The following is a 25,685-nucleotide window of genomic DNA, read 5'->3' as shown; positions in this document are numbered from 1 at the left end:
TGCGCAATTGCTAATCCCTGACAGCCCCTGCCTACCCTTGGAAGAACAGCCCTTAGAATATGGATGAATAAAACATGCTGTCTTTGCCCTGCTCCCATCATTTTAGCTGTGGCACATGTAAGGAAAACCCTGAGACCTTTAGCTAGAAAGGTTGCACAGAGACTGCAAACTCAAGATGGCAGACTTATTGGGACGTCCATTGTAGCGGGGGCATCAAACCTCCCCAGCATTCCACCAAGATGGCAGATGCCACTCATCGAAGCAGCCCCACAGACCATAACTGGATGACATCACCAAAGTAATCATGAAGATGCAGCTTGGCTGAACACACACAGACACACACACACGCACTTAGAAGCATTAGACATGAAGCACACAAATTCCTGCACAAAGGTGCGCAGACACTTAGGCCACATTACTCTTAGGCAACGAAAAAAACATGCTTATGACTTAGTTGAACTGCTTACTGACGCTTAATTACAGCTAACATGAACAGCCATGTAAATCAAGATGGAAGCGGCAGCTGAATTGAAATGAATGGAAGACTCTTTAGAGGCCTGCCCCACTGATTTCGATGAGAAGCACAGACCAGGCTGCTAGTGCAGCTATTGTACATAACTTTGCCAAAGACACCAGGAGAGAGAAAGTTTCAAATCCACAAAAAAGATAGGACACCTGCAGGGGAAAGAAGCTGAACATTCTCATAAATGCAAGAAGCTCAAGTTTACGGTCCCTACACACATGATCTGAACCTGGGAAACAAAACCCATTTATTCAAGCCAGGCAGAGACCATTGTTTCCACCAAACTAAAGACAGAAGATACAAAAGTAACACAGCATGACGTTGGAAGCTAGAATGTCCTTGCTCATAGCCAGAGGAGTCAGAGAGTGGTAACCTTGTTGGTAAAATGTGGAACTCTGGGGTACTCCTCCCCACCCCTCATTGTGCTCATGTGCTGGTAATTTTCCCAGACTGAGAATGCTCACACTGGCCAATCCTCACCCGTCTCTAACGCTGCTCACAATTTGTTGCAGCAACCACTCACACCACACCAACATGACATGATCTCACTTGCAACATATTGCTGGTGGTCCAAAACGGAGTTACCCTATATGGCTGGATCAATTAGATCATCTATCCCTATAGAATGTATGTCTATCTATACTGTTCACTCAATCATGTTTCACCTGAAGGTTTAGAATGTATCTTTTGTGTGTGATGTCACTGGGGCTTAAAACCCCCATGAGAGGCCTGTTACTGTGAGAGAGAACTTTGGAAATCATGCGATATATGCAATATGTTGGGCTTAGCCGAGGAGGGAGGGAGGGAAGGAAGAGGTGAAAAGGAAGGTCTTGAGGAGCTTCTGGAATTTGAGGCGATCCAGCTCAAGAAAAAGAGGAAAGGGCAGTTCCAAAGGAGGAAGCCAACTCACTGTTTAGTGAAGCATTTGACGCACAGAGAGTTGGTGCCCAGAGGAACGTAAAGATCTGGAGGGGGAGTATTTAGTGAGAGTCAATTGTAGATAGCGTGGCCCCTGGTGGCCTTATGGATGATGCAGAGGGGTTTGAATTTGATCCTAGCAGCAACCAGGAGCCAGTGGAGAGATTTTAGGGCTGCAGAGATGTGGTCCCTGGGCTCCAGGCCAAGGATAAGTCTTGCAGCCATATTCTGGATTAGCTGGAGGGGTTGTAGAGTCAAAGAGGGTAGATTAAGGATTTGCTTGAAAATTGAATTTAGGTGGTTTTTACATCTGCAGCCACTGTGGTTCATGTGTTTTCAGTCTGCCTTGCTCGAAAATCGAATTTAGGCATTTTTACATCTGCAGCCATTATTGATGATTCATGTGTTTTTAGTGTGCCTTGCTTGAAAATCGAATTTAGGCATTTTTACATCTACAGCCACTGTTGACTCATGTGTTTTTAGTGTGCCTGAACATCGAATTTTGGCATTTTTATGTCTGCAGCCACTGTTGATTCATGTGTTTTTATTGTGCATTGCTTGAAAATCGAATTTAGGCATTTTTACATCGGCAGCCACTTTTTTGTCTGGTTGTGTAGAGTGTGCCTCCTGCCCCCACTCACCTCCTCTCCTTCTTTATGTCTCTTATTTTTTGTTTTGTGCGTTTTAACCTTCACCCCACCTCCCCTCTCTCCTCTCTTCATGTTTATCTCTTGCGTTATTATAAAAACCGTCAGGCACTAACACTATTCATTGTCATATGTTGTAACAGTTTTGTATTCCTCTTGTACTATATTGTACCTCTAAACACATTGCACTTGCCCATTCTGCATATCCAATGTTTATTAATAATGTAAATCCTTGTCCAGCTTCTTACCCTCCCTGCGTTGGAGCACTTTGAAACGCTTAAGTGTATAGGCACTATACAAATGACCAATAAATAAATAAATAAATAAATAAATAGGCTATTGCAGTAGTATAGCTTAGAGAGAACCAGGGCTCTAGAGACATTGAGCTTCTGGGGGAAAGTGAGGAAAGGAAGGATTTCTTTGATGAGGTGGAGTTGAAAGTGGGCATTCTTGGCAAGGTCCGGAATGTGAGGGAGCAAAGAAAGACAGCAGTCGATGATTCCAAGGTTTCTGGCTTCAAATGAAGGAGAAGGGGGAGAGCCCATGGGGGGTGGCCAGAGTGAGGTGAAGAAAGAGGGATCGGGAGTCCCAATGGGAAGCATCTCAGACTTGCTGGCATTGAGGCAGATATCATCGGAGGCACATTAGAACTGGATGGCAGATAAGCATTCAGGAATGATGGAGGAAGAAAGGAGAGGATCAGAGGACAGTTTGAAGAAGAGTTTTGTGTTGTCAGCATAACACTGTAAGTAAGGGGAGAAGGTGGAAATTAGGTGTGCGATCAGAGCAATATAGATGTTAAAGCTCCAGGGAGAATGGTTGGAGCCCTGGGGGACGCTGCAGGTAGAGATAGAAGTGGGGGAGGAGAAAGAGCCCTGGATAACCTGGGATGGTTGATCATTGAGGAACGAGGTCAGCCAGTCCAGTGCCCGCTCCAGGATACCTAGGGTGCTGTGGAGCTGTTTTATGAGTTTAAAGTGGTGGACCAAGTCAAATGCAGAGAAGAGATCAAGAAGAATGAGAACAGCTGGAGAGTTGGAATCGAGAAAAGCAAGCAGTTCTTAACAGGTGTTCAGAAGAGCAGTTTCCGTGCCTCTGGATGCTCAGAATCCAAATTGATGGTTGTGGATGCAGCCAGCTAGTTCAGTGTGCTGGGTCATTTGGGGGTTGATCAGCTTCTCCAAGAGTTTCTCCAGAAAAGGGGTGATAGAGATGGGGTGGTAGTTAGCAGGACAAGACGGGTTTGCAGAGGGGGGTTTCAGGAGGGGGCGCACAAGGGTGTGTTTGAGGGGAGAAGGGAAAGAACCCGTAGCAAAAGAGTGGTTACAGAAACCAGCAATTGCAGGGGCAAGTGAACCAATATTGTCCGTAATGGTTCTGGAGGAGCAGGGGGAGACCTGTTTAGAGGAGACCTTCATGGAGTGGACAACTCTGGTGACCTCATCAGGTGTAATAAGAGAAAAGGTGGAGAGGAAGGCAGAGAGAGAATGGAGGTCATAGGAGGCAGGTGGGTGGTGGTCAGGGAGGGGGAGGCAAGGGTGCTTAGGATTTTCACACTTTTTGCAGTGAAGTGTAAGGCCAGTGCATTGCAGAGGGCCTGGGAAGGAAGAGGTGAAGTGGGGACAGCAGAAGGATTGGCTAGTTTCTTGCAGATTTTAAAGAGTTCAGCTGTGTTGTTGGATGCACCAGAGATGCAAGCCTGGATGTGGGCTATTTCTGGAGAATCAGTATTGCCTGTGGATCAGGGGCAGGCCAGTTTGTCAGAGGGTGAGCCTGAGATCTGCACTTGCATTCCTGAGCTGCAAGTTTGGAGTCATACCAGGTTTAATGCTAGATAGAGATTGGAGTCAGAGGTAGAGTCTGCAGTGGGGAGGGGTGAGTTAAGGTAGAAGCAAAAGCAGCAGCTGACAACCATTTCATTGGGCGGATGTTCGTGAATGAGGTTGGCAGGACTGGGGGAGGTTCAGTCAGATGGCAGAGAGGACCCAAGTGAGAGGAGAAGAGAGAATGGTCTGACCAGGAGAGTGTGGTGGTGAGTGGGGAGGAGATCAAAAGATCATTGTGGAGGAAGGCATTGAGAGTGTGTCCAGCTGAGTGGGTAGGACCATAGGGGAGAATGGAGAGGGAGAGCGAAATGCAGAGGTCATGGAACAGAGTGGACGGCATGATTGAGGAGTAAAAGTGGATGCTGAAGTCTGCCAGGAGAACTAGTTTAGAGGTGGATGTGAGGAGAGAGGAGGCGAAATCAGCCCATTCAGAGAGGAACAGGGTGGTAGAGCCCGGTGGCCGGTAGATAGTGGCAATGATCAGGGAGGAAGTAGGAGAGATGACCAGCATGCAAACCAGGATCTCGAAGGAAGAGTGAGACTGGGTGGGTACGGGGGAAGAAGGGAGTGTTAGGCAGAATCCTGTGCATTGCCCTTATGGACCACTACACACAATCAAGACCACAGGTGGTGAAACTAGTTTTACCTTTGGTACAAGCCTGTACTACTATGTCATAGTGGTAGCAGTGGTGGAGCAGCCAGGCTTATCTCAAGAGTATATGAGCAGTAGCAGAGATTACAGAAAGGGACCACAATTACTGTGACTCAAGCAAACACTGACTGAAGGTTTCAGGTAGAAAAATATAAGTACATTTATTTTTAAACCATTCGTTATAAACACAACACTTCTATTAAACTTCAATAAAAACCACACGTTAAATATACCACAACTAACTAATTCACTTTGTACAGTAACTCTCAAGGTAAGTACCCTGTGTTGGAATGAACCGGTGTTAGGCACAAAAATACGTTACCGCGAATACGAATGCAATCACCTTTTGACAGTTCGGTCTACTAAACAAACGCGTATCCGTGACATGAAATGCTACTCGGGCAAAAACACACTTAGCACCTGAAATACCCAGAGGGAGTTGGAGGCAAAAATCACAGGCGATATTTTGGTTAGGCAGGCAGAATCAAGAAACGGTCAGAGACAGGAGTTCAAAAGTCAAAGGGCCGGAGCCAGGGTCGAAGACACCGGGGCCAGTTGCCGAAGATCACACTGTCTAACAGTTCACGATTCAACAGAGCCAAAAGTACTTGGATATTGTCAATGTTCAGAAGCAAAAGTTATAAGAAGGAGGGAAGACGAGGTCAAGCCTTGGAAATGAAGAAAAAGGGATTATGATATGATATGATATGGCATTTGTAACGCGTCTATACACAAGTGTTTCAAGGCGCGACGAGGCAGGGAGGGGGAACAAGGGGAAGACAGACAACGATCCTACTAGGCCAGGTGTCATTTAGACCGCGCAAGGGTAGGGGGGAGGGAAAAAGTGCAAGGGGAAGGGGGTGAGGGGGAAGTGCAATACGGGGTAAGTAGAATAAAAATAAATAATAGGGCCAGCTGGTGGCAAGTGCAAGGTAAGTGCATAGAAGTGCTGGGAAGGGGGGGCTATAGGGATACAGAGACAGTCCCGCAGTGCAGGGGTTGCCAGGGAGGCAGTGCAAGTGGAGAGTGGCTGGGCCAAGGACCGAGGTCGGTGAGAGTGGCCCAGTTGCAGATTCAGTGCAGTTTCAGTGAAAAATTTAGCAAGGGAGAGGGAGAGAGAAATCAGAGGCAAAGAGGAAGGTTTTGAGGTGCTTCCGGAACCGGAGATGGTTCTCCTCAAGTTTCAGGGAGGCAGGAAGGCTGTTCCCTGAGGGAGTTGGAGACGGATGAGCGAAGGGCTCGGGAAGGAAGATATTTAGGAAGAGGGTGTTGAAGGTATTTAGGTCCCAGGCCCCAGAAGGCCTTATGGACAATGCAGAGGGTTTTGAACTTAATCCTCGCAGCCACAGGGAGCCAGTGTAGAGATTTCAGTCCTGGAGAGATACGGTCCCTGGGCTTGAGGCCAAGGACAAGTCTCGCAGTCCTGTTCTGGATGAGTTGCAGAGGGCGGGGAGTGGAGGCAGGCCGATTAAGATAGAGGCTGTTACAGTAGTCCAGCTTCGATAGAACCAGGGCTCGGGAGACAGTGAGCTTCTGGGGGAAGGAGAGGAAGGGAAGAATACCTCTGAGGAGGTGCAGCTGGTAGTGTGACTTCTTAGAAACGTCAGATATATGAGGAGAGAAGGAGAGTGTGGAGTCGAAGATGACCCCGAGGTTTTTTGCCTTGCAGGTAGGAGCAGGAAGAGGGCCAAGAGAGGCTGGCTAGAGAGCTGCAGGGAAGGAGGGAGTGGGTGTGCCGATGAGTAGAATCTCAGTCTTACTGGCATTAAGGCAGAGGTCATTGGCTGCACACCATTCCTGGATAGCAAACAGACAGTCAGAGATGAGGGAAGAAGAGGAGGAGGCCGAGGGTAGCCTGAAAATGAGCTGGGTATCGTCCGCATAGCACTGAAAGTTGGGGCAGAGAGCGGCGATGCGGTGGGCAAGGAGTGCCAGATTCTGGTTGAACAGCCAGGGAGAGAGATTAGATCCCTGGGGGACACCACAGGTAGAGAAAAAGATGTCAGAGAGGAAGGACCCCAGTTGGACCTGGGAGGGTCGATTGGAAAGGAAAGAGGTCAGCCACGCCAGAGCCTGACCAGTAATACCCAGGTTATCACGGAGACGGTTGAGCAGGATGGCATGGTTGACAGTGTCAAAGGCAGAAGAGAGATCGAGCAGAATGAGAACACACGCAGTGTTGGAGTTGAGGTTCTAGAGCAGGTCCTCACAGATGTTCAGGAGAGCAGTTTCCGTGCTTCTGGCAGCTCCAAAGCCAGATTGATGGTCATGAAGACTACCAACAGATTCAGCATGGAGGTTAAGCTGGGAGATGGCCAGTTTCTCCAGGAGCTTGCCCAGGAAGGGAGTGATGGAGATTGGGCGATAGTTAGACGGGCAGGAGGGGTCGGAAGAGGGTTTCTTAAGAAGAGGGTGCACAAGGGAGTGCTTAAGGGGGGATGGGAAGACTTCAGAGGCGAAGGAGTGGTTGCAAAAGTCAGCCAGGGCAGGAGCCAGGGAGTCGATGTGGTCCTTGATAGTTTTGGAGGAACAGGGGTGAACCTGTTTAGACGAGACTTTCATAGATCGGACTTGTCTGTAAACCTCATCAGCAGAGAAAAGGGGAAAGGCAGAGAAGGAGGGAGGAGGGATGGCAGCAGAAGGGCCGGAGGAAGAGCCGGGAAGAGAGGGAGGGAGGTGATAGGAGGAGAGTGAGGACAGGATGTCCTGAGTTTTAGAGATGAAGTGAGAGGCCAGTGCAGTGCAGAGGGCCTGGGAGGGGACAGGAGAGGTAGAGACTGCAGCAGGGTTGGCAAGCTCCTTGCAGCTTTTAAAGAGTTCGGCCGAATTGTTAGATTCACCAGTTTCCTCAACAGAAACAGTACCTTGTTCCAATGGTGCAGCTGATGTCCTGGCAGTTGTCCCTGTTGGTTTCCCGCAGACCCACAATTCCTGGAGCTTCGTCGAGAAGGAGGACGTCTGAAGGGGGTCTGCAACACACAGGGATGAGGCCAGCAGCAGCGACATGGAATAAAAGGTGCGCTCCTTAAAAACAGGAGAGGCTCTTCAGGTGGCTATCCGGACCACTACAGCAGTGTGCAGCGATTTCGACCACGGAAGAGGATCCTCTGGCTGTAGAAGATGAGCTGGTTATCCCTACCAAGCTCAAGGGAAGAAGACTCCGAAGACTCCGGACTGGATCTCTTCTGAGTCGTTGAAGGGCAGATGGCTCAGGACTGCAGCAGGGCTTCACCGGGACGGGGTAGTTGCAGCAGCCGTCGTTCTCTCCGCTTCTCTTCGGTTCCTCGTAGTTCCAGTGGCGACTGTCTGACTTCTAGCCCAAGAGACCTGCCTTTTATGTGAAAAACCCCCATTCACACAGCCTGGCTGTCAATCACCCAGCAAGGGGGTCATCCAGCCCGGACCACTACCCTGGCCAATCATGACAAAGTGCAACTTGGGTTTCCCCTGTGCAGGGGGTGACTACACCCCTCTCTCACATTCAGCCCACCTGGACACCCAGGCGGCTTGAGGAGGGCTTCTGGGCAGCAGCCCGCCAAAAGACAGTGAACAAAGAAGGCAAACCTAGTTTTCCACGCAAAGTAAAACACAAGAGGGACTTTAACAGAAAGAAATGGTGAATAAACCCAACCGGAGCCAAAAGAAAGACGATTTGGTCAAGCGGGTTTATGGTCGAGGCTAATATAATAGCCAAGAACAGTACCACGTTTATCTAATATTATCGCGGTAGAAAAGGTAGGGTAGATACCACTGCCACCAGCCAAGTCTAAATGTTAAAAGAGCAAAACAATGCTCTAGGAGGTACAGATAAAAAGGGATACGAGTTAACCCTTCCCAGTACTCCAGGGAAGATGGGGTGTACTGGATCTGTGGTAGATTGAGTTAATGGTAACTTTACCCTTTTCTGGGGACAGTAGTCGCCTCAGAAATGGAGTCGAGGGAAGTCTCAAAGACAACCCTGTGCCACGGCACTGAAGGTGCTGTGTGACACACACAAAGAAGGGGGCTACTGAAGTGGTGTACTTCAGAGTCCACAATCAAAAAAACTGATGGAAACACATAGCAAAACACAGGTAAGAGTGGGGGAAAAGCTCTCACGCTTACCAGGTGGAAAGAATTTGACTCCAGAAGTCCAGCAAAGCTGCTGGGGGACTCACTAGGTGAGTGAAATTAGCCATAAATGAGAATCCTCCCATAACAGGGATCAACTCAGGGAAGATCAGGGCAACCCCACCGCCAGCATGGTTAGGGCGAGGCTTGGTGATGATCTTATAGACATCAGGGAGAAGGGAGTTAAAAGCAGTGACTTAGCCTTCATTCAACCGAGTCTCAGTAAGAGCTAGGATATCGAGGTCAAGATCGCAACAGAGTGTTTGATGGCAGAACGGGCATACAGGATTGATATGTGATAGCAAAACCGCAGCATGCTGCAGTTCTGTAAGAATTTGGGGATATTTTAAATTGTAAATATTTGCTGTCATAAAACAGTATTATCATATGGTATGTGCCTAACAAATATTGTCTCATTACCTAAAAGACAAAGATCATTGATAATGGCCATTTACTTGCAATAATGTAATTGGTTTTAGCTGGTGAGATTTTCCAAGCAAATACCACAGCAGAATGCATTATTCCAATGACCTCATGTCATTATGGCGAGATTCCTGCTGGACGTCTGGATGAAGCAAAATTGAAGCATCCATCAATGGGCTCTTTTCAAACTGAAAAGCATTGTCTACTTTAGAATAACCCAATCAATATATCTCTTGTTGAGAAGTGCTGTGTTTTGAGTTAGCAGTTGTGGAAAACCTTTAAAAAATATTTTCGAAAAATCTGGGACTCCTAATTATGGGGATGATCATTTGTCAATCAATGTTATGGGGGAAATAAGGGGGGCTAATTCTAATCAACTCATGCATCTTAACCTTTTACAGGTCTAACGTATCATTTATCCTATATTGTGAATGGACCTGTATCTGTTTATTCAGATGACATTCAGACCTGAATTCTTCCATAACAAATATTTCGCAAACATTATTTGGTCTGTAATTGACATATTTTTCGTTCTTCTTGAAGTTTTCCAAATAAATTCCCATTCCTGGTCCACTGTTTGTGTCATACTATTTGTGTTATCTTTTTTTTCTGTTTGGGGCCTACTTCCACATTTCTTTATATGTCTCTGATCTTTGTGAGAATGATAATGATGTTTACCATCATTAATTTTACGTCTACCACTTCGGCAATACACATTAGGTAGAGTAATAGATGATAGATGTTGATGTCTTATATGGATTCTTCTGCCATGCTACATACTGAATGTGCTAGATAGTGTGTCCTGTGTCAATTGTTACCAGGGCAAATGTATTGCATTTATTGATAGGCCCAAACAAAAGCAGAAGTCTCTCTATGGAAATGTGTTGTTCAGAAAACTTTCACAATAACATATGATTTAGCCTCAAACTATCGTCCACTTCAGGTTGCTTACCACTATTCTTGAGACAATAAATCAAAAATCTGAAATTTAAATTGCTGTTTTGATTATTAAAAATGTGGATGAAGCAACAGATTGGTCAAAAAGACGCAGTGTCAGCTGTTGTGCTTCTCCTGGATGTTTTAAATTATCGGTCGATGTTGACTTAAATAAGAGCATTTCACTATTTTCACACGGTGCAGGAAGTATCAGGACCGGGAATACTTATTTATTAACTAATCTTGTGAAACACACTTAATACCGGAGACCAGTCTCTAAGCTTGCTTCCAAGACAAACACGTTGCCCCTCAGCTATCTCCCTGGCCTGAATCTGTCAGACTTCTGAATTTGTCAGACTAGTGGCCTCAATTATCACATGAATAATGTTTGCATCAATTTCCTCAGTGGCTGCAAATTAACAGTAAGTTGCTTCCTTGAATTCCTGGGCTTGAAGTGTTTTCTTGTCCAAGGATGAGGGGATGTGTTCAGGGATGGACATCAGTCGCTTTCTCCTTTTTAGCCTGAGCCTACCTAAGGTGGTAAATATTAAAGGGTTCTTATTCTTGTTCTCCTAAAGCATGTGGTGGGCTAGAGGTGATAGAAACTAAGAGGGTCCCTCCCCCACACCCATTAGGCATCTCACACCTTCACTCTTTTTCCACGTTTCCAGAACTAGACAGAGTCGAAAGGGGCTTACGAATTGCACCGGTCACGGTTCCTTCATTCTACTATAAAATAGCTGGTTGCTATAGAATACATAGTGAATTCTAGTCAGAAAATGTCCATCCGGCAGACAAGTCTCTTAAAACATGCCTAATAATTCTGTAAAGTGCGGCAAAGAGAGTAGGAAGATCGTATTCGAATTCACTATGGCAAATTTTCCCTGCCCATTTGCAGCTCTGTCGACCTCCATGAAAAAAGATGTACTCAACAAGAAGGACAAATCGCATAGGGAAACCATAGGACTCATGGGCAAATAAGGAATGGAACATTTGCCATGTAATATTCTTTGACCCACATGTTGAGCTGGTTTGGTTTGCAAGCAATAGTTCAGGTTGGTGGATGAGTGCAAAAGCCAGCACCAAAATCATTCCTCTCATTCAGGGTGCAGTGAACCCACTCCAACTGGTTCGGGGCAGCAGAATAGGGAGCTTCAGCTGGTCTGGTACCCCGGCAGCTGTGATGCCCACTCAGATGGACAGGATGCTTCAATTTAGGGTCTGCTCTCCCATCTTTAGGAAATTCTGGTGCAGAGCGACAGGCCCTGGTACATCGGAAATGGTCACCCCAAATTTGCCCTGGGCGTGGGTAAGGGGTGGATCTCTCTTCAGCCTTGGATGGCCCCTTTTCAACTAAGGAGGAGGACTTTGGAAAGTACAACTTTTCCAAAGGATGTCCAGGGAGTTCTTCTCGGGTGAAGTTCCAGAGTGAATCTCGAGTCAATTCTAAGCCATTCTGCCTTAAGGGGTGGAAGACCCCTTCTTTTAAAGGCACAAGGCCCCAGGTGATTGGACTAAAGCTAACCTACTTTAGTGTTCCAACCCTGCCCTTCCCAGAGGTGGACTTTGGCCTTCTAACATCATGCCCAACATGCTTTGTTCCAGAGGAAGTGAAGGGGACATGAAGGAGAGAGAGAGATGCAGAAAGAAACAAAATGGCGGACGTCTCCTTCCCATGAACATAGCCTTCCTGCCTACTCTAATCCCGCCCCTGTCCCATCCCACTAAGAACAAAGGTCTTTAGAAATGCAGCACCCTGGTGTGAGGCTATTCCTTTTGAATGGGTGTGCTCCTTTGATGCCTGGGCCCAGGACAGTGTCATGCTGTGTGGCTGTCACTGACAGAGGGTGTTACCTGCCCTCACCAAGAGATCAAAGAAGAGGCATGGCCATTCATGTTCTTGCCCTGCCATTTGGCATTCTCAACCCGTCTGACCAGAATACACATCACCTTACACGCCAGACCTGGCTCACAGGAGCTGACACATGATTGATATCAATTTGGCTATAGCAGTCATCATCATAAGTAGCACCATGCACTACACTCAGGCATAGCTTTATTTTAGAGTTTTTCCTGCCACCATCATGGATTACTTATGATCATGGTAGTTTTGGTTCTGGGTAGGCATGTCTTCAATACTTCCCCTATGCTGCAGAGACCTGGCTGTTGCTCTGGCTGTTGGGGGGACACCTGTGCTCTCTGTACCTGCTCTGTGCCACTGCTAGAGCAGGTCGGTGTGGATCAGGCTAGTGATGCAGCAGAGTTTAAGCACACTGTGCTTTTGGCATGAAGCCTTCGAAAGGGGGATCTGATCAGCAGATTACCCATTATAGAGATGGAATTACCTGCATCATTTTATCTACTTATTAAAAATATTCTGGGCTTTGCACCCCTGCCAGTTGGCAATTCCATACACTATGCTTATGTGGTTGTAGATAAAACACATATGTTCAATTATGCATTCCAAAGCAGTTTGTCAATTTGATCATATCATGAAGAAAAGCTGTTTTTATCACTGTCTTATAGTATCTAGCTTTAATGTATTCCATTCCGGGTTGGCCCCAATAGTGACCTTTCCTCCTAACTCACTAGATAATAGTAATCTTCTGAACACTCCACTAGAATGATGCCATCGCTGTTTATGATCAAAATAGTGTCAGTGCAAGATCAACCCAAGGCATGGTTGATCATAGCCAACATTTTATGATCTCAGAACAGGTTGCCACAAAACATGTTTTTGATATGTTTACATCTTTCCTGCATCACGTATCTAATGTTTAAGCATCTGGTTGTTCTTTATGTTTTATACAGATAGCTATTTATTGTCAGTATGTTCATTTTAATACTTAAGCTTTATAAAATGTGTGTTCATTTTTTGTTGCTGATCCTGAAACAGATTATTTAATTTCATAACTTTACAATGACACAAACCCAAAGTATCTTGGCTTCTTCAGGAAGGTGCTAAACCTGATAAAACTCAAGCTTGCTAGGTGCTGTGTGCTGGTATGGCACCCCAGTAGTCAGGGTGAGAAAAAGGTGTATTCATCAAGATGAGAAGAAGAAGTATTGACCAGAACAAGAAGTAGATATACAACAGGCTGACAAGAAAGACACAGTATGCAAGAATGAAGTGCAGAGTTTTTTACCCGACGTACTCTGAGTGTCTTTATCACATTTGTCAAGGTTGTGGTGGTGGTCAGTGAGGTAGAAAATGAACGACTGAAAGACTATCGTCTGATAAAGAAGATTCTTTGGTTTTATTTGATGACCATTCGCGATAATTCCCAAACCCTTATGTTTATATTTCATTAATAAGATTTTGTACTTTGTTACTGTCTTTCAGTCCACTATTGGTACCTCGGCTCTTGACAGGTGATAGTCAGATGAAACTCTTCACTTGTTGGACAACTGTCAATAGATGATTTTGGATTCAGTTTGGGCTCGGCAATGATTAACATTTGTCCCCATGCTTTTTCTGTGTAAATGCCTTGAATGATCATCAAATACAAACCAAGTACGTTTTTATATCCATTGAGCATACAGTTTTCCATTTGAGTCGTGTACGCCCCATCATTGAAATTAGAGACATTACAACATTTTTAATTCATGATACATTTTTAAGTGACTTATTTTCCTGTTTGGGGCTGTCTAAAAGAAACAAAAACACAATGTTCACACGTGTTATACTTATAATTGTTTATTTCCACTTTATAATAACTTTATAACTATATAACTCTACATTAATACAAATCTTATATAACAACCTAATTAACCCCTTGTTGATGCCTTTATGTCTAGGTGATGCAGCGCGACCGTTCAGTCTCATATGCTCACCAGATATTGAAATCACTGGGATGAAGACAGCTCCATAAAACGTGCAATGGTTTATTGGCACAATACATGTTCTTAAGGTAAGATCCTCTTGTTTAGTCAGGAATGGGAAATAAGAGCATTCCTGAAAACAGTGAATCTGTGTTTGCATCTGCCATCAAGCCATTTTGGGAAGCACTGAACACCTGAAGATAGATTTCATCATCTTCATCTAGTTGAATTAGTATAGATCCACTTGTTTGTCCGAAATAACTTTCATTGTGTCTAGTCAGAGTTTGCACAACAATCTTGTTATTATGGTAGAGAGCCACCTTCAGTGGTTTGCCCGAGACACTCAAGTGGAAACTAAAAAAGTAGATTCCCTCAATGCTGGCTGTAAATATTCCTGATTTGGTGTTGTAGCCCTTGTTTATGTTGAGGAACACTTTTTCAAATAGCACAGGTGCTCCAGGTGGTGGAAAGCTTTGTTGACTTTGAAGACCAACAGAGAAGGCTATATGTTCTTGTTCTGTGCAGTCTCCCCTTTGTCCTTTTTCTCCTTTGCGTCCTGGAAGCCCAGGCGGCCCAGAGCGTCCAGGTGAACCTACTTTTCCTTGAAACCCTGGATTTCCTTTCAGACCAGAAGGCCCAGGAGGACCCAATGATCCCTTTGACCCTTTCGCCCCAGTCTCACCTACGTGCCCCATGTCCCCCTTTGGCCCTCTAGACCCTTTACGGCCAGGATTTCCTATCATGCCATTTTCACCCTTTAATCCTGGAATTCCATTAGCACCTGTTTCTCCCACAAATCCCTGAGGGCCTGTAGAACCTTTGTTTCCTGGCACACCCTTGTCTCCTCTCTCACCCTTTGGACAGGAGGTGCATGGTTCTCCTGACTCGCCTTTCTGGCCTGGAGGTCCTTGTTCACCCTTGGCTCCTATGAGTCCTTGGACTCTTTTTTCTCCTTGTCGTGCATTTGGTCCAAGCGTTCCACTGGGAGCTTCTATTGAATTAAATACTTTTTTCTCACTGAGCCCAGATTGACCTGTGAAAAAGACAAGACTGTAGTTATCATACATCCTGCTTATCAATAGTGAACAGAACTAAATACATAATTAAACATACATAATAAAACATTCTTTAAAGTCAAAGCGCTCCCAGATGTTACAAACAATGCTCTAGCCTGCACCAATATGACTTTTTTTTATATGTGATTACATTTTATATTTGATTAATATTTGATATTTTAGATTTGTGTTATCAACCCCACTTTGCGGCCTTCCAAGCTGTTATTGGCTTGTTAAAGGCAAAAACTTAAAATCCCAAAAGTCACTAACTATCGTTCAGTCTGGTAAAATTCTGATGCTGAGCAGCAGAACTGATGCTATTGAAAGCTACAGACGAACATAGTCTGACATGATTTCCAGACATTGTGCACTGATTGAACATGGACATGTAGCACCCATGCCCATGGACCATAGCAGTTTAAAATGATGTAGTCTCTTCAGCCATGCTGCCTTTTTTTTAAACAATGGATATGTGCCTACTGGAATCGTTTTATGACGCCTGACCCACTGATTAGTCATTTTTTGGCAATGCGTATGAACATGTTTTGTAATTTTAATTGTAATTTTAATTAAACAAAATGAAGTAGGTATTCATATTTGTGTGTAAATGGTTCCAGGCGAAAATGTCATTGTACTAGATGAGCTCACTGTGACACATTGGGCCTCATTCCGAGTTTGGAGGTAGCCATGGCGCTATTACCGCCATGGCTGCCTCCAAAACCGGATCCGAGTCCGGTCTGATTGAATGGGGACTTACCGGGACATTCCGACCTGTGCGGACACGGTAAGTCCCCATTCAACCAACCATTCCCCAGTCCCATTTAAGCCCCCTTAGGGCTCAATGGGAATGGGGAAGGCGCTAATTACGGGCCCGCAAATAGCAGGCCCGTTATTAGCGCCCTGGTCCCTTAGCGGGAACCGTAAAGGACGTGTGGTCAGACCACACGTTCTTTGCGGCTCCCGCTAAGGGATCTCGGAATTGGCCGGTAAGGGTTTAATGGCACCATTCGCCTTACCGGTGACCATTAACCCTTACTGCCCAACTCGAAATGAGGCCCACTGTCTAGATCTGCAAATATAATGTTGCATTTTCTAGCTGCTCTCAGCAGCCCCACCCAGAGCAACGCATGTACTGCTATGCTGAGCTGTGTGGGTAACACCCGGCATTTGTCAGCACATTCCCAACTATTCTCTTCTTCATGGTGCTATTATGGTCACTCAGTCATCCCCTCCCTATGGTGTAACTATACATAGACCCTCTACTTGCCCACCCCTGTTCCACCTTTTTGTGGCATGGAGGCCCACTGTTATTGGAGTCCCGTATGGATTCTATAGGGGGCTGCTGCATACTCTCTGTTATCTTTTGCACGAGCAATACCACAGATGCAAATCATGCCATGAATGGCAATGAGGTTGCAGGAGATGCGCAAAGCTAAAAAAGTGTGGTTTGCAGACTTTTTTTTTACAGTGAATTGATGGCAATGCTGACTGTATAAACAGTGCTTGGCTTCAGTAACAGATTCACATCTTCATCAACATGCCTCCAACTAGTCATAGGCGGAGCAGATCTTAGAAGTACCGTGCTTGCTCCTGTACTATGGATGTTTTTATATACATATATATCTTTTGATCCAGTTACATGTATCATTCTAGTATCACCTGTCATCCATCTCCAACCTTCCATTGACATCAATGTTTCACAATAAGGAGGACATCGAACCCAAATTGTTTAGCATGTCAATGCATTAAAAGGTAAGATTACCCCAATCGCCTCTTTCACCCTGGTCTCCCTTTTGTCCCTCAGGTCCTGGAGTGCTGCAGAAGCAGGGTATCCCTTCTGTACCATTCTCTTGGAGCATTTTCAAGGAAGGATCAACGTAGTCATCCAATGGGGCGCTTCTGTCCTTCTCCGGTAGCGCGGTGAAGGTGTCATTGTTTCCTTCCTCGTGAGCCGTGCCATCAGCCTCTGTAGAGGCAGTCCCTGTGTCTGTGGTACTGAATGGTTCCAAGAGGATTGGCTGTGTGGTTGCAATAGTGGGGGGCTTGAGCTTGGGCAAGGTGATATTATTTACCCCTCTATCTGCCACATTGTGTGGGAGCGAGGAGTCTGCTCGTGATGTTTCAGAACTCTGGGAATGTCCTTGGATCCCACCATCTGTGGATGGATCAGTTTCAGCTGTCAGAAGTTGCGGCTCCGGGGGAACAGTGGATGCTTGTTCTGGGTCTCCGGTTACTACACTGTTAAGTGCGTCCATTGTGAACAACGGGCTCGAAGTAAGACCAAGGATCGTGGTGGATGTTACTATACCCCAGGCACAGCACAGAAACATTGTTGTGTACCACATGGAAACCATTCCTGTCCAACAAAAAGAAAATGAACAGTGTAAATTACACATCCAGAATGGATACTCCATATGTTTTCATTGAAATAATCTCATTATCGGGAACTAGTGCACTATCATTTACACATTTTTAGCGCATTAAGAAATTGCACATTTGTCATTACACTGCAAAAAATATTTACTGCCATAATTTGAACTTTTAATACTATATGTGTCAAAACGTGTGTCATGACAAGAAAACTTTCTCAAGGCAATATGAGCTGTTCTTGGTTGTCATGCACTAGTTGCTCCTGGCTGATGTAAGACATTAATAAACAAAAGGCATTCCTATTGTAGGTTTCCCCCTGCAGAAAGCGTGGGGACACAGAAATCAAAAAAGGACATAAACAGTTCCCCAAGACAAGTGGCGGTATATCATAAATACTTTATCTCGCAAACAATATCAGTAGACATGACTAAAATAAAGTGCCGGCACTTCTTTTTGGTACTTTAATGGGGTTTCCTTTCCAAAAAGCTTTCAATTGACCTAGAGTCAATTTCTTGTACAACCAAACCACATATGTTTTGTTGGTGCATAATAGTAACGATTGCACACCTTGTGAACAATTCCCTAAGAAATAAAGAGAATAAATCATGCAATATATGTGCTTATTGGTTACTGCTACCTTTCCATACTGGATGGATTGTAGTGTGTGCATAGTTTGGTAGGCATAGAAGGTTGTTCTTATTTATGGTTAGGCCAGCGCCAGAGATGCAGTGGCCTCAACTTTCTGACATCGTCTTACATCGTAGGCCCAAGAAAAAGATAAAACGCTGCAGCGCCTCCCCCCCGCCCCACTGAGCCGACAGGGACCCCAATGCAGGAGCCTCAGTATAGTTTGTTACTCACATCTAAATGCCTATTTCCTAACAATCTCGAGCTTAGCTACATAGTAAACGGAATAAGGTGCATGCACGGGAGAAGGCAGAGAACATATATCCTACATTCATTAATGTCGTATGTATGTAGACACACCTAGGCATGAGGCGGATTTTAAAACTTATCTGAAAAGATGCTAATCTCAAAAAGACAACATTTACGCAATATCCTCATATTTACAACGCAGTTTTGAAGCAACATGGACGCGGCTGAAATGAGCAACATTCAAGCACTTATTTAGAGTCTCAATAATGGTTTCTCTCTATACCTTCATGAGAGGCTCCCAGTGGCACACGAGATCCTTTTTGACGTGGGATAATATCCTAAACCCTTGGGCAATCTATATTCCATTATAACATATTATTATTTTGATTAGTAGTATTATTTCAGCGCAGACCTAGCTTGGGGACGCAACAGGGCCCTTTACGAGTCTAAGGTGGAAGTACACGGCAAGGAAGCAGGTCTCAGGGGATTAATAGAAGGGAGTAGGGAGCTAACAATGAGGGAGCGGGAGCTAACAATGAGGGAGCGGGAGCTAACAATGAGGGAGCGGGACGAGGGCCAATTTGGCATCAAAGTATCTACAATAAATATTGCTCGAGGGTAGAGGAGCTTCCTATCTTGGGTTGATGTATGCCTTATCCTTCTGGAGGAACACTCTGCCATATGCCTGGATCTCAATGGGAGACCACTCTGTGACAGTGTCATGGGAGCGAGACTGCTCTGTTCGCCGTCGCGCATTGCGCACAAAGAAAGTGGGCGTACCGGAGGCGTATTGAGAAACCTCACACTAGAAACCTCACCCCCTCTAGCAGGTTATATGCGGGGGAGATTCAGCCATACAGGGATCCATGTCAGTTCTATATTGACTGGCCTTGAGAAAGGAAGTTGGGCACTGCAGAATTCAGTGCACTGGGAGAGAGGTAGAGTGGCTCTCCTTCGAAAACCAATGTTAGGCGTAGCTGCATTAGGTTCTCAGGAGTGGGTACGGGCTAGCCACACCAGCCTATCGAAACAACATGAGGGGTTTTTGATTTATTTTATTTTCAGTAAACCATCACCAGTATAGCCCTTGTCCTTGAATCCCCAGGGTCCCGAATCCTTCCAGAGACTGTCTGAACTAACCGCCAAAAAGTCTGTCCCTTTAGTGACTCTCCAGGATGGAGCTAGGTGCATGCCGTTGTCATTAGCATTACGGGAGTCCAGTCCCTGTCATATGTGAGAGGAGGCCTAAACACTCCAGAATGAAGATGCCCTCTGACACATGCTTACATGTGCCCTCACCTTCTGTTGCAGGATTATTCTTAACTCACATGATCACCCTCCAAATGCACATGCAGCACTCTTTCACTGTCTCTCTCTCTCTCTCTCTGGATTTAGATCTCATCTAGCCTCTATACCAGGACGCTCCTCTGGGTTTACTCACTCTTCCCAGTTTCTTAAACAGACCAGGCTGGTCCTGGGGATATGACATTATGTATGGCTTGATCTGCTGAAGAACACTTGTGGACAAAGCTAACCATTTACTCACTGGAAACACTTGTAGCTGTAATCAGGGCCCGGATTCTAATTCAAACCCCTGTGTCATGCTAATATCGCTCTTCATTGCCAAGGGGTGGGTGTGGGGATTGCGCATATTAAACTTAGACCATGTCTTTGGGAGCCTACAAACTACACCTTTAACTCTATAAGTGAACATATTTGATTTAGAAAACTTAATATCTATAACTATCAATCACTAATGCAGTGATTAGAACCTGCACCTATTGCATATGTTAAGAACAATATTTTTGAAAGCAATTACGCAACTGGGTTGCAAATGGCACACTGCGATGTAAGTCAGACTTTATGGTAGTTTGCAGGCAAATAAAGCTCCACCGTCCTGCAGGAAAATCTTCTCTTAAGTCTTTATTGCTGTTTAGTAGGTCATTGTATCGAAAGCTTTATGTAATTTTCCATGATTGGTTAAACATACCTGAAATGTACTGTGTGAAAAGGGGCTGATGGAGAAACAGGGTACTGAATTGAAGCAAATGATATATAGTGTTATCTTCAATGTTTCCACAGTCTTTGTGTACCGGGTTAATATGGCCATAGAAGAGGCCCCTTGTGCCTCTTCTCGTTTCCGTTCCTTTCAGCTCCTTGCCCCCATAAACTGGAACTCCCTACCTTTCTCTACCCTTTCCTACCCTCCCTATTCTTCCCTCTGCTCCTCACTGAAATCTCTTTTTTTCATTCCCCTCCCTGATCCACTTCCCACACTCACCCTTCTTTCCCTCTTTCTTGTACCCTTCTCTGTGTTCTCTTCATCTACCCCTGCTCTTCTAAATCTCCCTTCTTCATACTACTCATTTTACCCACTACTCTCTCTCCCCCTCCTTCTTTCTCCATCCCCCCCTCCTCTCCTCTCTCATATGTAGATTGTTCTACATGCTGATTTTCTGGTTTGACTCATGTTTACCGTTATTGCTTCTACTGTTCCATGTTTATTGTATATTTTAGTGTTAATTGTAAAGCACCTTGGATTAAGATGCTATATAAAACAATAAATACAAATTTATTTTATTTTATTTTACAAATACATAACAGTGAGTTTGAAAGTCTGTTTTCTATGTTAATGACTGTCATGTCAGTTGAGACGCTATGACGCCACACCACAGCGCGCAGCACCGAAAGGTGCGTTTCTTTTCTTTTTTTGTGGTATGAAATCTTCTTGGGTACTAAGAGGTAAGGGGAAAGCGGGGAAGGGAAGGAGAAGGGTGGAAGGTGGCGCTGGCCAGCAGCGCTCAGGCTGCTTTGAATGCAGGATTATACCATAGGATACAGCACGCATTTCGGGCATCCTGATTGGCCAGCACCCTCTTCTAGGGAGTGAATTTAAAGTACATATGTAGTGTGTCTTTTACTTGGCATAGGGTCTTACATCTGATCCATGATTTGAACAAGAAGGCGATGGTGCTATCAAAACACTAGCTCAACACAAGAGATGATTTCACAGATATTCTGTTCACTGACAAACCATGTTTTGTACTTAAACATTTCAATATGATGGCGTTTCGGAAGAGAGGTCACCTGCATAGTATGCTGTAGCAAAAACATCCAGTGAAACGTCATGTCTGGGTAGACTGCTCGAAGAATGGTCCACGTCCCAGAGTCTTCTTTGAAGGGATAATGCACACAGGTTTCCACAGAGAGAACAATGCCTTCAGGGCACTTGTGACATGTGCTAAATTTCTATGTCCAATAACAGGACACTCTAAAACTCTGGGTGATCATGGCATATGACCCAAAATGTCCCTCCACTTCAGATTTATGGAGATATATAGGCTGTCTTTTGCATCCGCATTCACAGTGAGTTGTCAACCTTTAATCTGATCAAAGTGGTCTGGGTGCGGAGCAGTGGTTCTGCAAATCATAATCACAAACCCTTGAACAGGGCTGAGTTGCTTGACTGCATCACATATTTTCTGGCATTAGCACCCTCAAAGTACATTTGTTTCAGGGCATTTGGTTTTATAAACTGTTTTCTCAGAAGTTATTGAACGGAATGGCGCTGTGATGAACATGTGATCTTGATTCCCATTCAAATATGAACATTCCAACCTCTCTGCCTTTGGCCTGGGCAGGACAACTGTTGTCATGAATGCCAATTGCAAACTTTTAATTCTCATCACATTTATTGGCAAATAAATAAGCAGTAATGTATAAAATATCACTGCCTCTTCTTGCTGAGCATACAAGAGTCACCACAAAGACCAGGCACAACACAGCACAGTAAGGTGTCATTGTAATGTGTTTCTGCTCGACACAGTCTTTTCAGGAAAGTCGAAAGATCTGGATGGATCTGGATGGAAAATGCATCATACCAAAAAAGAACATAGTTATTGCATCCATACAATCTGTACATAGTGGTCATGTACCATAATTTCATTTTCTGGGCATGCACAATGCATTACAAAAGCCCAGAAGCACAGGGATGCTCCATGTGGCATTGCCCTGGCTTGATTTCCCTCTGAGGGCTCTGCCCCATCAGGCCACCCTTCCTGAGAGTGGTCGATGCTAGACCCTTAAGGTTGGAGTGATGGGACAGATGCCTACTCTTCACCCAGCATCACCCATTGTGGAGGAGGGGTCAGGAGTAGGCCCCAGTGGACGATTCCATCCAATGGGCAGCCTTTAGCAGGCTGCCATGTCTCCTTATCTCATATAAAGGTATCCCTACACGTAACTCCACTTCGATAAAATAAAATACATAAGCAACTATATATATAAACCATAATGATTAAGTACACCCTATACAGGGTGTGAATGTTACAGTCAGCTACACTCAGGGCCCATTACACTACCTTTGTTCAGACGATTGCTCGTGTAATGGGGCTGAGACCGGGCACTATTTGTTGGCTCCTAGTGGCTGTTCCAGGCACTGTTCCTTTCATTGTGGTGCCTGGTCTCCACCACATCACCACTTGTGGCCTGTACCTCCCTAAAGTCCTACGGTGGCCGCATTCATCATATGGGGCTGCTAGTTCACTGCTATGAAATGCAGCACTTAATTTAATCCAGACATGTTCCTGTTGTCATGGGGAAACTGCATTCACCTTCACAGCCACAGGCCCGAAGTCTCAGGACCTGCACAACCGCCCCAGTGTCTGTTCAATGCAGAGGGGCAAGACCACACCCTCTCTGGTGCTCTGGTGTACCTGCTGGAGCAATTTACCTCTGCCATATATACGCGGCATCCTGGACTCGTACCCTTCACCGCCCCACCAGTCTGGCACCAGCCAGGGTGGACATGGATGACTAAGCTCCGCTCCCGCATTTTGCCCCGGCCGCTTCTCGCATATGCAAATCAGGGGGTCTTCCTCTTCTGTGTCTCCCACATCTGGCCCTGGGGCAGGCCGACAAGGTCATGGCTGTGCCTCCTGGTCTCACGCACCCAGCACGGAGATCTTGGGGTTGGACAGTCCTGTTCTTTCCCCAGGGCATCCCACACACACACACCCCACAGTCTTTGCTTCTGGGTCTGCCAAGCCTAGCCCCTGGGTGACCCATCTGCTTGGCAGGCCCCATGGGTGCCCGGGCTGCAACAGGCCAGCAGCCTGGGCTCATGGTAGATGGCAGGCTGCACCTGGCATGCTCAGCCAAGCTGATGAGATTCATTTAGCACCGGAGGGCCACCTGAGGCAATGGCCCCACCTAGAGCTAATAATTGCCACCTCCTTCCTCTTTCCCTGCTCACTCCAGACTGTTTCCAGCAGTGCTTGCTTCAATGTTCTCTCCTCTGTCCAGTCGATCCCTGGTGTAGGGGAAGCTTTGTCCAATATTCTTCTCCTTTTAGTTTTTTTTTTACATTCCATCCAGCCCTAAATGCGACTGGATAGTTTATTGCAATACAACACTAGTAAGCTCTGTAATTAAAGTAAACACATCTACACAAACCATAGAAATAAATAAAGTATTATCACACCCTGATGTCCATGTCTATTTCTTTATTCCCTCAGAGTACAAGCATGTGGCCCACCTAGATGAGAAACTGAGTGACTTTCAAGGCTGGGAAAGCCGTAAGCGTTACGGGAGCCAGGTAACCCTGAATAGAGATAAAACAAAGGTTTCAGGGGGGCAACAGTCTTTGGGGAGCCCTGGGAAACAGAGAGTCAGCACAAAATGAAGAAAGAGAGAATCTTGAGGGTTCCAGCCATTAAGTATCGAATCAGAATATTCGCAAGCCCCAAATCGGAAAAGGGGCTATCGTATGAAGAAAACCTTTGTTGCAGGAAAGAAGGAACCGTTTAGACTCAAGGTTTGACATTCAAAGTTACAGAGAGGTCGAGAAATGTATTGCAAACAATTTAAGAACATTTAAACGTCCTGTGATTAGGTCAGGCAGAAGCCTAGGACAGAGGCTAGTGCTCTTGTCTCGCCTTTTTCTGTGATTTTTCATAAGTGGTGGGGCCAGTTAGTTTATAGGATTGGGAATACAGACTATTTTCTTTTTGGACTTTGACAAGCACCCTTACTTTTAATTGTTTAGGCAGGGAACTTCCCTCATAGCAGTAGGGCTAGATAGGCGTGTTCTTGTTATTTAAATAAAGACCTATTAACACGGCACACCTTAGTCCGAGTTTTTCTTCTGGTCTGCCACAGTATACAATCTCAATATTGCGGGAGGGCACGCCATTTTCAACTAGACAAAGCAGTAGATGACAGAGTAAATTTGTATCACAGTGCCCTTTACAGCAGACATAGGGTAAAGTACTTACAGTATGAATCTAAGTATCAGAGTACATACCTAGAGAAAGACTCAACGGGCAGGCAGTAGAGCAATCTCTACAAGTGCAGACCATTTGGAAGTCAGAGTATGCAACAGAAAGCCCTTTTTGGAAAACATATAGTCAAATGAATATATGAGGCCACTGGGCATTTTACACTAAGAAGCTGCAACCTAAAGAGAGTAATTTTGCAGAATGTGTGCCTTGCGGCCTCAGCATGGATGCAGTTATTGAGGGCAGTATGACGGAGAGCAATACACAACAGCCTAAATGCTGTATATTGCATGACAGAGGCAACCCTCACAGTAAATGCTGCACAATACGGTTGGCACAGTGGCATTGTTTAATGACCTCCTCAATGTATTCAGTTTCTTTACTTATTTATTTTTTTGGAAATGGAGTTGTTGAGAGCAGGGGACATGCTTATGTGTTGAATCAAGTGTGAATAGCCACTGCTCCTAAACTCCCTCCCCCACACTACAGGCAGTTTGACTGAAGACAACTGTATGCTGTACTTGAAGGAAAGGCGGGAAGGGATGATTAATGGCCACTCAAAGCACTGAATGGTGCATCACAACCACCTTAAGATTAGACAACGTTGTTCATTTTGGATGTGGCTGAAGTGGAAAAACATACACAAGATCTGTGAGAAAACGGTCTGTGCATGGTTTACCCCCCCCCACCAGATACTGGGCTACATGTTCCTTGTGTATGTATGCCTCACACACAGAGAATACATGTGTAAACTCCATCCATGTACATGTGGCGAAACGCCACATATTAACAGGCCGATTCATGGAATCAATGTGCGCCGAAAAAACGGCGCACGCGTGCGAAAACGTGCGATTCGCAGTGAAATAGCGAAAATCGCAGTGCAAGTGCGATTATCGCACAGAAAACATCGCACATCAATTCATGGAAGTTGTGCACGCGCAAAATGTGGGATGTGCGCTGAAAAAGTGCGCGGCGCACGCTGGCGCACGCAGGCGCACAGGTCATCGAACGCCGTGCGATAAGGCCACAGCGAGTTCGCACATAGCGCGGCGCACATAACAAAAGTAGGCGTAACACGGGGCGTCACATGCAGAATGGGGAACAACTCGTGAAAATGTTGGCGTCACGGGGGAAGTACAGGAGGCAAGTGCGCAGAACGCCCACACGCTCGCCTGCAACACGTATTCATGGAATCGAATACGGAAAAACAGCGCACGGCCAAAGACGCGCACAGGCCCATACATGTCCG

At 45.5% G+C, this 25,685-nt stretch overlaps 1 protein-coding gene across 2 annotated transcripts in view; it reads right to left on the bottom strand.

The window, feature by feature from the left end:
* Positions 1-13,696: 13,696 nt before the first annotated feature.
* The window catches only part of LOC138491775 (complement C1q and tumor necrosis factor-related protein 9-like), a 148,528-nt gene continuing 136,539 nt past the window's right edge, over positions 13,697-25,685 (bottom strand). Inside the window, exons 2-3 of one of the 2 annotated variants that reach the window (XM_069618479.1) lie at positions 16,675-17,268; positions 13,697-14,890 (exon numbers count right to left, since the gene is read on the bottom strand). In XM_069618479.1, the coding sequence (XP_069474580.1) occupies positions 13,962-14,890; positions 16,675-17,266 (1,521 nt within the window). In that variant the 5' untranslated portion in view covers positions 17,267-17,268 and the 3' untranslated portion in view covers positions 13,697-13,961. Of the gene's footprint in view, positions 14,891-16,674; positions 17,295-25,685 lie in introns of those variants that run through there. The other variant, XM_069618480.1, reaches the window with a different exon arrangement.

The sequence above is a fragment of the Ambystoma mexicanum genome, chromosome 10 (assembly GCF_040938575.1).
Source record: "Ambystoma mexicanum isolate Mex_15411 chromosome 10, UKY_AmexF1_1, whole genome shotgun sequence".
NCBI classification, from domain to species: Eukaryota; Metazoa; Chordata; class Amphibia; order Caudata; family Ambystomatidae; genus Ambystoma; species Ambystoma mexicanum.
Note: the sequence above shows the minus strand (reverse complement) of the source record. Positions and strands in the feature narration are given on the sequence as shown.